General features: G+C 42.2%; 1 protein-coding gene across 2 annotated transcripts in view; it reads right to left on the reverse strand.

The window, feature by feature from the left end:
- The window catches only part of Atp10b (ATPase phospholipid transporting 10B (putative)), a 223,183-nt gene that overhangs the window by 86,572 nt on the left and 120,166 nt on the right, over positions 1-16,445 (reverse strand). The window contains exons 5-6 of one of the 2 annotated variants that reach the window (XM_075941300.1): positions 12,185-12,481; positions 10,471-10,665 (exon numbers count right to left, since the gene is read on the reverse strand). In XM_075941300.1, coding sequence (XP_075797415.1) covers positions 10,471-10,665; positions 12,185-12,459 — 470 coding nt within the window. In that variant the 5' untranslated portion in view covers positions 12,460-12,481. Of the gene's footprint in view, positions 1-7,623; positions 8,155-10,470; positions 10,666-12,184; positions 12,482-16,445 lie in introns of those variants that run through there. The other variant, XM_075941299.1, reaches the window with a different exon arrangement.

Consider the following 16,445-nt stretch of genomic DNA (forward strand, 5'->3'; position numbering starts at 1 on the left):
TTTTCCCTCTCTTTTTAGATGAGAAAAATAGGGCCTCGGAGGGGTTACCTAATTCAGGTAAAATCACATAGGCATGTCTAACAGGACTTGCGAGTTGCAGTGAGGACCACCATAGCTTAACAGGGAATGGATGCTTTGTTTGGGAATGAGGCACATGGTAGATGAAGCTGAAAGGGACAGAAGCCTAAGGCTAAATGAGAACACGAGTGTCACCTTTTAGAGTCCTGAGCTCAGTAACGACAAGGCAGAGGCTATGAATCCTTCCTTGCTGATACACAAACCATTTCTGATGAGAAGAGTGCAGAGCTTCAGGGACCCCTGAACTCTTGTTTTACGATTTCTCTGTCCTTTAGGACCCAATGTGGTCTCTTCTGAAATGACAAGCTAAATTGGCCCAAGTGGTTTATGTTTATAGTCTTCTGTGAACACATGGCAAGGCAAAAGGACAAGTGTGCAGATGGGAGACACTTGTAAGATGGGCACCGGGTTTGCCAAACGCGAAATAAATACCTGGCCCTGAACACCATGTGACCTCTAGGCTGTGGGAATTTTCGTAGTCACACTTCAGATGACCCTGAATGCCTCTCCACTGCCTGCATTGTTCAGATTCTCTCCTGATGCATGTTTTTCTGTATGTTGTAGCTTGAAGCAAGTTCCACAGACTGTTTTTTCCCTTTTCTCTCATGTGTTTTCCATCTCCAGTCATTTGCCTTTCTTTTGCACTTTTCTTAGGTCAAGTTCATGGTGATCCCTGACTGGGAAGGTTCTAGAGGTCTCCTCAGCAGTATTTTAGCTAATATTATGGAAGTACTGCTGAATGCCAGACACAATACCAAGCATTTAGCAGTACATGCTAATTTGTGCTAGCTTACTTAGTACAGAAGCAACCCCAGGGAGCTGTTTATGGTTGAAGGGAGGTTTATGATGGTATCTTGATGTTAGGATAGCTCTGAAATAAGCCTGAATTCTGTTCTGTCAACCCCAGTTTCTCCTTTTAGTTTTTCTAAAGAATAACCACTCAGGAGAATAATGGCAAAATGTGGACCACAGAATTACCTTCGAGGAGCTTCACCCACCTGACGTGTATACAGTAACTACATAGTCAGGGTGGGCAGTTCTGACCAAGTGCAGATTTGATGTGGAGAATTTGATGGATGCATCAGTCAGGTCTTTGTAAGACTGTTTTTCTTCTTCTCCTATCCATCCTGTGGTCATGTGTTCTACAGTTGGTCTCCATAGCAATGCTATTTCCAAACCCTTTTGCATGTCATCTGCCCATGGAATTTTCCTCATGGAATAGACTTTAGGCAGAATTATGGTCATCATTTAAAGGGGAGACCAGTTGGGCATGATTACTGAAATGGCTCTATTTACATCATTAGATAATTAGCAAAACAATCAGTGTCAACTAGGCTGTCCGCTGTGGATGCAGGCAGGACAGACAGCCATCAAAGCCAGGCCGAAGACCTAATCAGGCTGCTAGCACCAGTGGCTGGCCTCCCCCTTCCACACACGGAATTATCTTGTCATTGAAGCAGTCACCTGATTCCCAGAAGGAAGATTCTTCATGTCTCACTAAAAAGTCAAACTGAGGGGATAGTCCATTTATACAATGAAAGCTCAGCCTGTAAAACACTTCCCATGCAAGCCTGAGGACCTCAGTTCAGGTAATCTGTCATCAGCAGAGCCGATCATGGGAGCTCATTGCTCAGCCAGACTAACCGATTGGTGAGCTCCAGATTGAACGAGAGACACTGGCTCAAAAAATAAGGGGGCGGGACAATCAAGGAATACACCCAACCTTGACCGATGAAAAGCAAGTGTACACATATAAACCTGCATGAGCACGTGTTGTTTCTAACATGCCTATGTATTGAACATGTACACACACACACAAGAGTAAGGAAAACAAGTTCAGTATTCTCTCCTTTCTTCTCAGTTTTTAGGCATTTCCTGGTACTTCCTGATCTTTTGAAAACTAAAACACATAACCTTCAGTTGACATATGACCAGCCTCCGAAATGAATGGTCCTCCCTCGGCCTGGCCGAGCATTTCTCAGCATGTTCCCTGAAGGGTCACCTCTCTGAGAAAGGCTTCCATTGGTCGTGATACTTCATGCAGGTACATGAATCCCTACATTCTTTATAGTACCATGTCTTCTGCCCCCTTGTATACAGGGCACCAAAGTACATGGGGCGTTATAACTGTTTGTAATCATCTCATGTACCCTGGATGGAGAGTCCTTTGAAGACATGCTGCCATGATGGTATCCATGCATCAATCAATATATGCTGAACAGGAGCTGGAGAAGTGGCTTAGTTTGGAAATATCTGCCATAGAAGTGGTAGTACCCGCGTTTAGATTCTCAACATCAATGTAGAAAGCCAAGTGTGGGTGTACATGCTCGAAACTCATGCACGGGGTGGGCAGCTATAAGCATATTCCCAGAGATGGACGGACAGCCTGTCAAGTCAGTTAAATGCTGGGTTCCAGTGAGAGTCCCTGTCTAAAAAAATATTGAAGAACAATAGAGGAAGACACCTGCTGTCAACCTCTGGCCTCCATACACATATGCACGCATGTGCATACTCAGACATATGCTACACACATGCACACACGCATGCACGCACGCACAATACACACGCACTTACATGCGCACTCACGCACGCACGCATGCATTTGGCCCAACAGGTGAATAACCTGGTGACTGACTGTTGTAACTCAGGGTGGACTTTGTTTCATTTCAATCTGCGGACGAATCCCACTCCAATTCCCTCGGCTCACATTCCTCATTCCTTCTCCTGTGCCGCGTGTTTTCTGAATACCAATACAATTTCCCTAAGCTAGCTGGAAAAAATACAAGCCTCTTGCTGGGTATGGTTTCTGGATTCATTAAACAGAGCCCTGGGAGAAGCTAAGCTAACACAATTCCGAAGCTAATCTCCCCTCCAAGTCATTCCATAAATCTGATTAATGGGTCACCTCTCGACCATAAGCACCCTTGCTATATTAAAAGAAAATGCTCTAACAGGATTGTAATTCTGTTAACAAGGCTTCCGCTGTTCGCCAAAGCCATTTCCTCACAGTAGAAACGAGTCTAGACTGGATGATGCATGGGATTAGATAGCGAGCAGAATTCTACGGGCCTTTGTGCTTAATTGCAAGAAAGAGAAAGGAATAGAAAAGGTGCCAGTTTCACAGATGAGAGAAATTGGAGGGAAGAGTCAGACACATACTTCTGGGTGTCCCTCAGAAAACACTGTCACTTTCTCAACTCTTGAGTTCTTTGTCTGCTATCTTATCCTGTGTCTTTGATCTCTGGCAACAGGACAGGCCCCTTAGTCTCCATGTGTTCAGATAATCATTAACACACAGGCCGCATTTCTGGCTTCTGCTGCCATGGTTTTTCACAGAACTTGTATGCTTCAGAGTAAGACAAACTTCAGGGCCATCTATGGCAGGGTGTCCCAAGGTTGGCATGTTCCCACTAACAGGTGGAAAGCAACGGACCAAGAAATGGAGTTTTAAGTGACAGAGATGAGGACATGGAGGTAGTCTCTGCAATGTCCGTTTCTCTTTCTTCGAAGTTATTTGATTTGGGTTTTATTTTTTCTTAGAAAATGTGGCTGGGTTCTGTGGAATAGGACCTTACCTTAGGCATAATTGGTTTTCATCATCCTAATTCCTGCTGCCAGGGATTAGGTCAGGGTGGGCATGTGATCCAATGGGGGCGCCGAGATGTGAGGTGGTTAGGAGTAAGTTACTTCTTTTGACCTATGAAGGCTACCGGAAATACCTTTCTTTATACCTATGTGGGATAGTAGATGTACTTCTGAGTACAGGCCCTGCTGCAGCTCTTTCCTTATCATGGGGCACAACTAACTGTCTGAGGGTTCAGATGACAAAGCCAAGAAAAAATCTAGAAGCTGACTGAGTACTAGGTACTCGCTCACCGCAAGTCACCTGTAGCAGTTTAAGACATCATAATTCCTTATTGTGTAAATCTCTGTGATTGAGGTTTCTGCCTGGCAGGAGAAAACAACTGAGCCAACACGGCACTAGACATGATGCTTGCCGAGGGTTGTGCCTGACTCATTAATTATGTTACCACGTGTTATTAGACCCAAGAGCAACAGCATGCAGGCACTATATCCTGAATCACTTGGCTGTAAGCTCTGTTTGTTTGTTTGTTTTCCCCAATAGTATGCCTTACAGGATCTACTAACTTTGTGAAAGCAGAAATAGGAATGGAGAAATGTACGTGGCTTTCTCAGCCTACTCATAGTTGGCTGAAGACCTGAGCCTGGATGACAAGCAGTGGACTCCCCAAGCCTGCTGTCTTCTCAAGGCCGTAGCCCCTTCTGTCCCAAGACAACCCTTCATTGAGGGGAGATTTTGGAAGAATACAATTATTCTTTTGCAAAGACTTCTGATGTTTTAGATATTATAAAGCAAAATATGAAAATTAGATGTTCCCAGGCAGAGCAGAAACTTAGGTCAAACAAACTAAATCTGAAGAATTTGCATCAATTATGTCATTAGCCACCCTTGTGAAGGTGCAATGGGTAGCTAAAGATTGTTGGAGAAATGGGAATTTGGTAGCCAAGATTGTAGCCTCCAGTGTGTTACCCTTTCTCAAATAAATAAGCCCCACCCATGTTTGCATATGCAATTCTAATTAAATGCAGCGGGATGTCCCCCCTCCCAAAACAAAAAAGGCATAAAACTAGAAGTGGGGGTGGTTGGGAAGAAGGCAGTCAATAGGAGGAGGAAGGGAATAAGAAAGGATGATGGGGGGAATATAATTAAAGTAATATGTATATATAATTATATGTAGTCAAAGTAACATAATATATTTTATACATATGCATGAAATTGTAAAAAGATAACCGAATTTGAAATAACAAAGATGTAATAACTTTAGTTTTCCTAAGGAACTCAGGTAATTTGGTCCACTCAACACTGGGCTGTATTTCTACTTGGAAGAAAGCATGTTATTATCTGCGCAGTCAGCTCTGCGGCGAGATGAACCCTCTGGGCTTGATCCTTGGAGGGCCCACGAACCCTGTTCCATCCCAACACGATTGCCTGTCTGGGCCCCATAGTCAGTTATCTTGCTGTCATTGACAAGAGTAAACGTTTCCACACTTAGGTACTAAAAGTGCTTATGAGAAACCTGAAGTTTAATTAATTAATTCAAAGTGCACAGGTCTTTTAAAATTAATTAATTAATTTTTATTTTTTTATTTTTTTCTGTGTACCTTTGCTTTGTCAACCATGAGCCATGGGCTGTGAGGACCCGCAGCTATTTTGGGGCAGGATATCTTAAGAACACCCTTTCAGAAACACTGAATCTTCCTTTTGTTCTGCCTGCCAGTGAGTGGTCAATCAAATACCTTTTCTAAATTCTTTTCTTGTTTTTCTCCTTGTTTTTTAAACTTTGAAACATGTTCTCGTGTAGCTCAGGTTAGCCTTGAACTATGTAGGCAAGGTGGCCTTGAACTCCTGATTCTCCTGCCTTAGCCTCGCCAGGGCTGAGATTACAGACAATCATATATGTGCATTTTATGTGCAGATTATGTGCAATCATACCTTAGCTATTAGATATATTTAATAGATAATCATTCTCTTACCTATTCTGGTTGGCTATTACCTTGTTTTCCCCAGGTTATTTTGAGAGCAGAACAATAGGTCGTTCTGGCTCTCTGCACAGGTGAGTATGCCCTCTGATTAACATTGGGATTAGTGCCAAGAAGAGGCTCATTACTCTGGGATATTCTGGCAGAGCAGGAAGAACAGGACTCCCATTCCTCTGTAGGGGACCAGCTTCCTGCTTGCCTTTGTTCCACTGTGCTGGAGCAACAAAGAAGAAAGGTGGTGACAAAATGCTAGGTGGGTGGGTTGAGGTCATTGAAAATGGATGCTTTCCCTGTAAGGAAAGGCTTTCCACCCAGGCAGCTATTCCTTCCTCTCATTTTGACAGCCTGTCTACATCTCAGCTATAGCTGACCACTGTGCTCACAACAGTCCTGGCAATTAGATCTCGCTGGGAAAGGAAAAAAAAATCGCTCAGATCACTTTTTCTAGACATATAACTGTGGCCCTGCCAGCAAAGATGGGCAAAAACTCAGTGTTCCTGAGTGGGGAGCATGGTGTTCCACTTGGGGGTTCTTTGTATGTCACAGTTTCCCTGTAGGCTTCCCCTAGTGGAGAACTTCACTCCTAAGCCTTCCATAACCCAGTTCCAGTAGCTTCAAAGTAATTCCCTTTCACTTCTGCCAGGGACCAGGGCAACAGAAAAACCTCTGCAGATGCTGTTAAAAAACATGGAGGCTCTTTGTCCCCTCTCTCTGAGAGGGAGCCTCTTTTCCCTTCTCCCCTTTTTCCTTCCCTTCCATAATCATTAAATAAATATCCAACTCCACTCTAAAACAAACAAACAAACAAACAAACATGGAGTAAGACAGCCCCAGAGTGATCTGAGGAAAGAGAGAAGGGATGAGGAGGAGAAAGGGAGGGAGGGAGGGAGAGAGGGGGAGAAAGGGGAGAGAGAGGAAGAGGGAGAGAAAGAAAGGGATGAAAGAAGAAAAGAGGGGAAAGGGAGAGAGAAAGGAAGAAGAGGAGAGAGAAGGAAAGAGGGAGAGAGGGAGAAAGGGAGGGAGAGACAGAGTGACAGAGAGACTGATAGAATGACTTTCCCTGTTTAATAAGAAACTAAGCCTTACATGTCTAAGCATTGCAAGCATTCAAGGCTCATTGCTAGCTCATTCAACAAATATCCTGTTATTTTCTTTCCTGAAGCCTGAGCTCAACTCCCCTAGCTCTTTTGTAGACAGACGCACAGGTAGTCACCACATAGAGACCGGCTTTGAATTCTGTTCCTTTTCCCATTACCAAATAAAAGCAGGTCCCTAACAGCCCAGTTTGGCCATCTGCCCAACGAAACTTTGCAATGTATCTGTATAGACAAAGCAACAATAAACAGTGTGGTCGGATCAGACCAAGGTAGGCAGGCTAAGTTTTATGGGACTATCAGAACCGAGCCTGGGACAGTCAATAGCTCAGCAGATGGGAACTTTGCTTTCTAAAAGGGATTGTAGCTCCTATGTACTTGTTTGATATTAACACTAAGCACTCGCTAGGGTCATTTTGTATCAGTCTCATGAACACAGCAAGAATTGCTCTTGTTTTAGGAATTACAACATGTCACTGTGAGCATTTGCATTACCTGCCTAAGGCCACCACCTGGTTAGGACTGGAGACAGTGCTTCAGCCGGGCTATGTCCTCAGGGTCCCTTCTAAGAAAAAGCTCCATCACTCCCTGAAACACTGACACATTTCTCCTCCGAGTCAAACCAAACAGCAACACCCAACTAATTAGGGAAGAGAATTTTTAGAAACATCTTCAAAGAAAGTATTATTAAATGAAAACTTCCTAACTCGAAAAGCCTTCCTTAGCCCCCTTTGCTTGTGGTTCGTACTATAATCCTTACTCTGGGCACTAAACAGTTCACTGAGGTAAATCATTAGAACCCCTGCCACCATCCCCTGTGCTAGCAGGGGGTGCAGCCAGGGAAAGTTAGGCTGCACCAGCAAGACTTGCCCAGAGCTCTTAGTTTTACCTGCTATAGATCAGGGACTCTCGGTTATTGACGACTTTATCAGATTTGTATCTCCGGAAGTCTTCCCAGGCATCCTTGATGGCTGTGACGGCGAGGATGACACAGATGGGAATCATGCTCACCGCTGGCTGGAACGCATTGACCACGGGAATGAAGTTCAGAATGACGATGCCCACAAAATAGAGATTGGCAAAGCGGTGCAGTTGCTCGAAAAGGTTCTTGGGTATGAAGGACAACACTGTGTACTTGCTGGTCTTGACTTGGTTCCCGCGATAGTGGCGGTTGGGGTTTTCTTTGTAGGGCCATCCTTCGAAAGGTAGGTTGGAGACCACGACCCTCTTCTTATCTTCTTTCTTTTTCCTCCTTTTCCTCCCTTCCTTCCTCATCTCTGTTCAACCCTACTTCTTCTTCTCTCATAATTTACTGAGCATCTTTTACAGCTCGCCTAATGTGCTGAAAATAAAATGTCTCTCGTTTCAAACCTACCAGTAAACAACAGTTTAAAAAACTGAAAGAAAGGAAGACAGCAAGCCGGGCTGAAATGAGTGTGGGAGAACTCTGATCAGGAAGGAGCTGGTCAGGAACGGGTGTGTGTCTACTTCCTTCTGCCAGGCTGAGACTCCACCTGTTGGAATGTAGGAGTCATCCACAGGTGGCTTCCTTTCCTACACAGGTGCACTAATTCTGGGTCCTAAAACCTACCATGTTAAGTAACAAAATGGATTTTTAGCCACGGCACTCTCCAGCTTTAAAAACAGCTTGGCTGTTTTTTTTTTTTTTTTTAATTTGTGCAACATCACCTGACAACATCAAAAGAGCTTCTTAGGAAATTAGTCTCCTGTGATGATCTAATCATTTTAGAGTCTAATCCTTGGACATCTAGCCCAATCTTAACAATGCAATGTCTGTGAAGGTTTCCATGAGCTATATCAAGGGTTTTTAACATCAGCCCTGCTATTTTTGACTAGTTTATATATATATATATATATATATATATATATATATATATATATATGTATGTATATGTATATGTGTGTGTGTGTGTGTGTGTGTGTGTGTATCCTGTCTTGTGTATTTAAGACATAACCTGATACCCCTAGCCTTTATCTGTTTGATGCTGGTAGTATCCTGCCTACCACCACATATTCATGAGGAGGTGTGTGTCAAAATGACACCCAGCTGAGAATCACTGAATTAAGAAAACTTAATGTCTGAAAAAGTCCTAAGGAACTTTTCACTATCTACATAAGAAAACCCTTACCGCACACATAAGTCTCTGTATAAATATACTAAGATAGTTCAAATGAAATTTTCTTATTTGGGCTGACAATGCTATCTCCAAAAGCCAAAGAAGATGCATCTAACAAAACCCCCAACATGAGTCATTGCAAGTCCTCCTTTGAGTTGTTGGTCAGAGATTCTGAACATAACAGGTTACTTCCAAAGGTGGAAGGTAAATCCCTATTGATGAAGACATCATGCACTTTAGACAAAAGGCCCAAGATCCTTGAGCTAAAGTTGACCTGCAAGGCCCTCCCTGAGGACTAGGTTTCTTGATACCAGAAGGTGCCATTCAAGCTCCTAAATAAGAAGCAACCAAAAGGCCTACCTATCTGTAATATCTATGAACCACAACAATGACCAGTATGGCACAAATAACGCTTACCGTGTAATAGTGCCATGCATATCTTGCTAATAACTAATAGTTCTCTCATTGGACTAAGTCCCATCAAGAACATGGAAATCATGCCCACCACTGGAAACGTAGCCAACTACCCAAGGCTCGTGAAGTCATGGATGTTGGAAGAGATCCTACAGCTGCCACTTCACTAAAGCAGCATAACCCCTAACTATACTCTAAATATTTGTCTTTTTAGCCACATCCAAGTGTAGTCCTTATCCATCACCAAGGAATCTTCTCTTTTTAACAGCAGGAGAGCACTATGCAAAACCAGAACCAATCAGAATACCCAGTCCCGTGTGATACCTCCACAAAACATTCCTTCACCTAAGGCTCAGAGTACCTGGGATAATGGGGGTGAAAAGATTGTAAGAGCCACATGATCAGAGAGTTTGCTGGGAAGTCTCCTAGTGTGTCAGAAGCTACACCCATAAAGTTTCACCAACATGATTGTTCAAAGTTGAGCTGAACAAGAACAACAACAGACAATGCTAACATGCCCTGGAGAAAGTCTGCAAGGCCTCAGTGCTGTACAAAGAACTACAGGCAAGTAAGGAGTGCTGAGAGTGGGAATGAGGGTCTTCCCATGGAAGAGCTCTCCAACTGACTCTCTAATACCAAATGGTGAGACCCGAAAACATACACAAAGTAACACTAGACAGACTGAGCAGATTATGTTTAGGAATATGTACATACACACACACCTATACACATGTAACAATAATTAATGAGAAAAAGCAATGAATTTTAAAAAGAGCAAGGGGGTATATAAAGAGGCTTGGAGGGAGATAAAGGAAGGGGGAAATGATGAAATTATAATGGCAAAAATAAAAGTAGTACTTTAAAAATATTATTGTTTTTTAAAAAGAACATATGAGGTTAGTTTAGTAGACAAAGGTGCTTGCCATCAAGTCTGATGACTTCAGTTCAACACCCAGACCCTATATACTAGAAGGGAGAACCAACTCATACAAGTTGACCTTTGGACTTTATTTGCATGTTGTGGCAAACACACACACACACACACACACACACACACACACACACACACGCACATACAAACTAAAGTTAAAAGCCATACTCAAGTAAAGATTAGTCCCTTAAATATGCTGATGAGTTTATTTAGCCTGTTTACAAGAGCGAGAACAGTGGTAGAGCCCCCTTACCTTTCGTATATCTGAATGCTGGCGCTGTTCATCTCTCTATCAAAGCAGTATCTCTTGAAGTCCTCTATGCCATCTTTGACCATGATGATGAACAGGACAATGGCCAATGGTAACATGGTGATTTCCCGGTGGAAGACTTCCATGGAGGGCATCCAGTTCAGAATTACCAGAAACAGGAAGTAGAGGTTGGCCCACCTGGAGAGACAAGCAAGCTGTGAGTGGAGACCCAGGTGGTGAAAAACATACTCTTCCAATCTCTTCCTAGTTAGTGGCTTTAACCCAAACAAATACATCTTTCAGTGTCAAGTCAAACAATGTAGTAAAGCCTTTGAAGGCGAATTCTATGTATTTCTAAAAATTACACTTATTTATTCTCTCTCTCTCTCTCTCTCTCTCTCTCTCTCTCTCTCTCTCTCTTTCTCTCTCTCTCTCTCTGTATGTGTGTGTGTGCACAAGCATGCATGTGCCCTTTGCCATAGTGTGCATATGGAGCTCAGAGGACAACTTGCAGGAATGGATTCTCTTCTTCCAGGTCACAGGGATTGAAACTCAGGCCATCAGTCTTGGTGGCCACACCTTTACCTTGTCTCTGTGATTTACTAATTCATGGACCTGCTGATGTTTGTTTGTTCTCTCTTGTGCAAAGATAGCATAATATCATACTGTCCACTTTAAAGGACTCTTATAAATGTTATAAAAATTGGTTTTGTGTACACTAAAGTGTTCTGAAGCATGACAGCTGATGAACGTCATAAACTTCAATAGATTTTGTGATTTAAGCATATATTTGATTTATAATTAGTGCTTTTGTTCATTGTTTGAAACGAATGGATTATACATTCAAAATTTTTAAGTGACTCTCATTTCCTCTGCCACAGTGCCTTTGCTCATGTGACTATGTCAGTAGAAACATTCTCCTGGTTCCTTTCACCCATTTCTTTATTTTTATTCCTTTAAAAATGTATGTGTTATATGCAATGTGTTCACATATGTATGGGTGCACCTGTTTATGCAAGAGCATATACATGTGTGCATGCTAGATGCTGACATTTGAAGTCTTCCCCAGTCACTCTATACTTTACATAACGAGGTAGGGTCTCTTATTTGAAACAAGAGCTCACTGATTTCACTAATCTAAACTAGTCAGCTTTGCTCTGGGGCTCCCCAGTCTCCCTCTCCCAGGAGTTGGGACTATAGGTAAACAGTCTCAAACTTGGCTCACACTTTGAGAAGTGCTGGGGATCTGAACTCTGGTCCTCAAACTTGGCTCAGTGAACACTTTAGCCCCCCATGCCCATGTGAGTTATCTACCCAGGGACCTATCTTTTCAACCAGTCATATCTGAATTGCTACTTCCTCAAGGAAATCTTTGCTGACATTATTAGGTCAAATTCTCACTGTAAAACAGCATCATATTTCCCTTCTTGCAAGTATTCCTTCTGGTTACAGTTTTTAATCAATTTGATAATTTAAAAATTAACATGTGTCTCATTCACTAGCTGGTACAATGAGTCCCGGATTTCCTTTTTTCCCTCATGTATGCTTACCACCCAACACATGGCAAGATAAGTCATTACCTGGTCAATGAGTGAAGCTTGTTTCATATATGCATGTGGATATTACAGGAGGCTGCTTAGAGAAAAGCTTCCCTGAGTTTGTCTCAGTGGCAAATACTAGGCTAAAGTGTGTATAGTTGGAGGACCTTGTTGCATACCTATGAAACTGCTCAAAGAGATTCTGGGGCAGGAAGGTGAGTAGGGTGTACTTGGTTGTACAGATGCTGTTGCCTGGGTACCTCCTGGAGACCTTCTTCCAGTCCTGGTGACACATGCCATTGTTGGGGTATACCACCCGCTGCTCTGCTGGGTTGTAGCTCTGCAGGTTCATCTCCGGAGAAAGCAGAGGCGTGCTTTCTGAAGGGGATTCAGGGAAGCCATTTGGCGTTCGCCATTTCCACCGTAGCCAAGAAAAATCCAAGGAAAGAGTCATTTCCAGGAACAGGAACAATGGTCTAAAAACACACAGGAAGGTGTGGTCAGGAGAGGTGAGTGACACACTATAGTAAGGAGGAAAACACAGTATGGCATCTCTTTATTTGTCTATGAAATATGTCTTTATTTGTCTAGAAAAATGGGACCAGTCCTTACAATGCATCTGTTTTGGGGTCAGATGTATTAAACAAGAAGAAAAACAATCTACAACTAGACAAGCATCAGGGTTGTGAAAGCAGGTAATAGCGGTGGTGTGGCAGGTGTGGACCGCCTGGTTGGTGCAGTTGTAGAAAACTCAAAGCTTGTCTGCAAGGATGGGATGCTGAAGGGCTACATTTGAGCCCTCTTTCATTCTTAATGGTAAAATTTCTCCGTTTACCTTGTTCATCTTTGACTTCCCCACATAAAAAGAAGGAAGATGGGCCAGAGTGGTGGCCTATGGTTAAGAGCACTTGCTGCTCTGGCAGAGAACCTGAATTCAATTTCCAACACTCATATCAGGTGACTCATAATTACATTCAAATCCAGTTCTAGGGGATCTGATACCCTCCATTGGGCTCTGTGGGCACTAGGTATGCATGTACACACTCACACACACATTAAATAAAATAAACCTTTACAAAATGAGTTAGCTTTTAAAAACCGAAGAAAGGCATTCTTATCATCCTTTTCTCATGTAATTAAGTGTTTAAAAATTATTTATGTGTATGAGTGTTTTGCCAGCATGTCTGTCTGTGTACCACTTACATGTCCAGTGCCTGTAGAGGCCAGAATAAGGCATTGGATTTCCTGGAACTGGATTTACAGACAGTTGTTAGTCACTACAGAGGTGCTAGGAGTTGAACATGGGTCCTCTGGAAGAATAGTCAATATATTAACCCTGCCCATGTAGGAAGAAATTTGAGAAGAAAAAATTGGGCAGCACATAAAACTATGTTGACATATTTTAGGACAAATTGAGAGATGTTTACATTTTACTTTTAATTGAGTTTTTAAGAAAAGTAGCATACTGTATAATAGGTTTTATGATAACATTTTTTTCATCCATATACATCACCTTGCTTTGTTGCAACTGGGCCCCCTCCTGCATGCTCTTTGTACCCATGCTCTTTTCCCTTCAGAGCTCCCTCCTTCGGTTCTCATGTCACATGTATTCCATTCCCAAGAGCTCTTTTGTCTTTGAGATTTCTTTGGATACAAAAGTTTTAACCTTGTAAGACTTCAGAGCAGGGCATCAGATGAATAAATGGGACTGGAGGTGGGACTCAGTTGGCAGAGGGCCTGCCTAGCAAGCATGAGCCTCTGGGTTCTGTCACACATAAGCCAGGTGTAGAGGCACACATCTGTAATCTCAGCACTCAGGAGATGGAGGCAGGAGGGTCAGCATCTCAATGTCATTCTCAACTATACAGCAACTCCAATGGAAGCCTAGTAGGTTACATAACGTATCTCCCCCCCTTCCTGTTTGTGGAGAGGGGTGTAAGCTCTCAGGCACAGCTTCATCATGTCATGTCTGCTTGCCTACATCATGCTCACTGCCATGATGATCACGGACTCTACTGCTCTGGAACTGGAGCCAAATTAAATGATTCCTTCAAGCTGCCTTGGTCATGGCAATAGGTCATGGAGCAAAGGAACTATGGACTGGATTTCCCAAAACCATGAGCAAAGAGGAGTCTTCATTGCTGAGGTTTTTTTCTGTTGGGTAATTTTGGTCACCAGGATGCAAAGGTAAGCAGCAACTGTGGAGGATGGTGCTGTACTCTGAATCTTCTAGCTGCCAGGCTCTTTAAAAGAACGCACAACTAAACTCTCACGGTTCCTCTTGAGCAATATTGTTCGAAGTCCTAGAAGTAAATCTCTCAAAGACGTACTTTGTGAAGTTAGAATCTGTATATAATAGTCTTTTTCACTTACTGGGCTCATAAGATTATTTTCTTTTGAATAAATACATGAGTTAATGTCAGTTGTTATTAATCTTACAATGAACAACCCAGGCTTCCATTGTAAATCTGATCCTTTATGGAAAAAAAAGTTCCATTTGTAGTTTAAATGGTAATATTTTACTTTCCTGATGTTCGCATGACCCGACCCTCACCGTCATTCTCTTCATGCTTTAATCAATCTGAACGATTTTTCAATCCACAGACCCCAGGGCTGCAGAGAGCTCTTCAGAGACTACATAAACCATTGAAGCAAGCATAAGAACATAAATGCAATTACAGATGCCCATCATAATGGGACCAAAAGCAATATTATGACATTTTGTAAGTCAGAAAGAATAGTGTGTCTTTTTTTCTTATTATGCGAAGATATACTCATTTCACGGGCACCTTTTTATTGCAAAGGCCAAGGGAATGAAAAGATCATTCATGAGCAGAGTTGAAAATGCAAATGAGAAATTTTGCCTTGGCTAATGCTATACACACCAGAGACCTCTCTCTTTTGGGTGGTAAGATCCTTTTAAAAGAAGAGATTGGACTGATGTAGGTGATGCAGGTATTTTTTTGTGGGGTAATTTTAAACTCTCTTTATCAAAGTTATACTCTGATTTTCTTTATAACAACAGGCTGGGCCTGGTGGTACAAGGCCATAATCCTGGATACTCAAGAGAATGAAGAAAGTGGACAACAATGTCAAGGGCTACCTGGGATAGAGAGTAGGTTCGAGGCTAGCCTGGGCAACTTAATGAGGGTCAGCCACAGAACAGAAGTTGAAAGCAGGGATTCAATTCAATGAAGAATGCAGCTCAGTGGTAGAGGCTTACTTAGCATCTGTAAAACCCTAGATTCAATTCCTAAAACTATGTAAAGAAAGAAGTACAGTAATCTTCCTTAAAAGTAAACGGATGGGGGCTGGGGATGTTATTCATTTGGAGGTTATTTTCCTTGTATACATGAAGGTCTTGGATTTAAACCTCAGCGTTGTGCAGTTTGGTGGCAGTAGTGGTAGGGAGTAAATATGAAAGGGATGGCAAATTAATGAAGGAAAGTTTGATAAGGAATTGGATATCTTCTTAATTTTAAAGAATAATAACATTGGGAAATCTTGACATCTTGTGCCTTTCTGATATGATATAAAGAGAACATGACATCACTGAGTTAGAAACATTATTAAAAGAACTCTCAAATTAGAGGTTAGTTCACAAAATCACCAACCTATATTTTTCAAGTTTCAAAGATCAAAGAAAAGCTTAGAATTGCATGCAAGAAAAGGAAGTTAAATAGAATATGATTCTGGCTGGTATTCTGGACTGAGGGTGGGAGTCATAAGGAGCAGGGCATGGTGGCTAATATTGTAGCACTGAAGAGACTGAGACATGAGGAGAATTTAGAGTTCCAAGTCAGCCTGGGATACATGGCAAGCCCCTGTCTCATCAACAACAAAAAAAGAAAACAAACCCAAAAGAAATAAATAATTGCTCCCATGAATTAAGAAAATATAACTATTATTACAAAGTGGATAAAATTTGAGAACAAAATGCATATTAAGTAGTGTAGTGACTTAATAATGTTAATCATCTTACTTCTGTTATTTTCAGTAAGTGTATCAGTTACGTAACAATATTCTTATTATTAAAAAGTTCATTCTAAACTATTTAAAGGCAACATATCTCAGTGGTTCATAAAAGTGTGTTTCTTATGAACACAGGCACGCATGGGCACACACAGATTTACAGAATCAGAGGAGGTCCCTGGAAAGCAACATTTTTTAAAGCATTGTCTAGCAAGCACGTAAAGAGAAATGTTAGGCATGTTAGGGGGAATGGTGCTGCAGGCAGATGGCTGGATCAAGAAGCAGAAATCTATCAGCCTTTTCTTCAGAGATCACAAAGCTTGGCCACCAACAATGGCAGAGGCTGGGCCTGGAAAGACCACGCTGGGTCAGAAGGCTGGTTGAGTTTTTATGCTGTGAGGAAGAGGACGGGGGAGTCCTGAAGAGTTTTAGGGAGAAGAATGATGAGGTGGAGGGGGCAGACTGCAA

This window comes from Microtus pennsylvanicus, chromosome 11, assembly GCF_037038515.1.
Source record: "Microtus pennsylvanicus isolate mMicPen1 chromosome 11, mMicPen1.hap1, whole genome shotgun sequence".
Classification (NCBI taxonomy): domain Eukaryota; kingdom Metazoa; phylum Chordata; class Mammalia; order Rodentia; family Cricetidae; genus Microtus; species Microtus pennsylvanicus.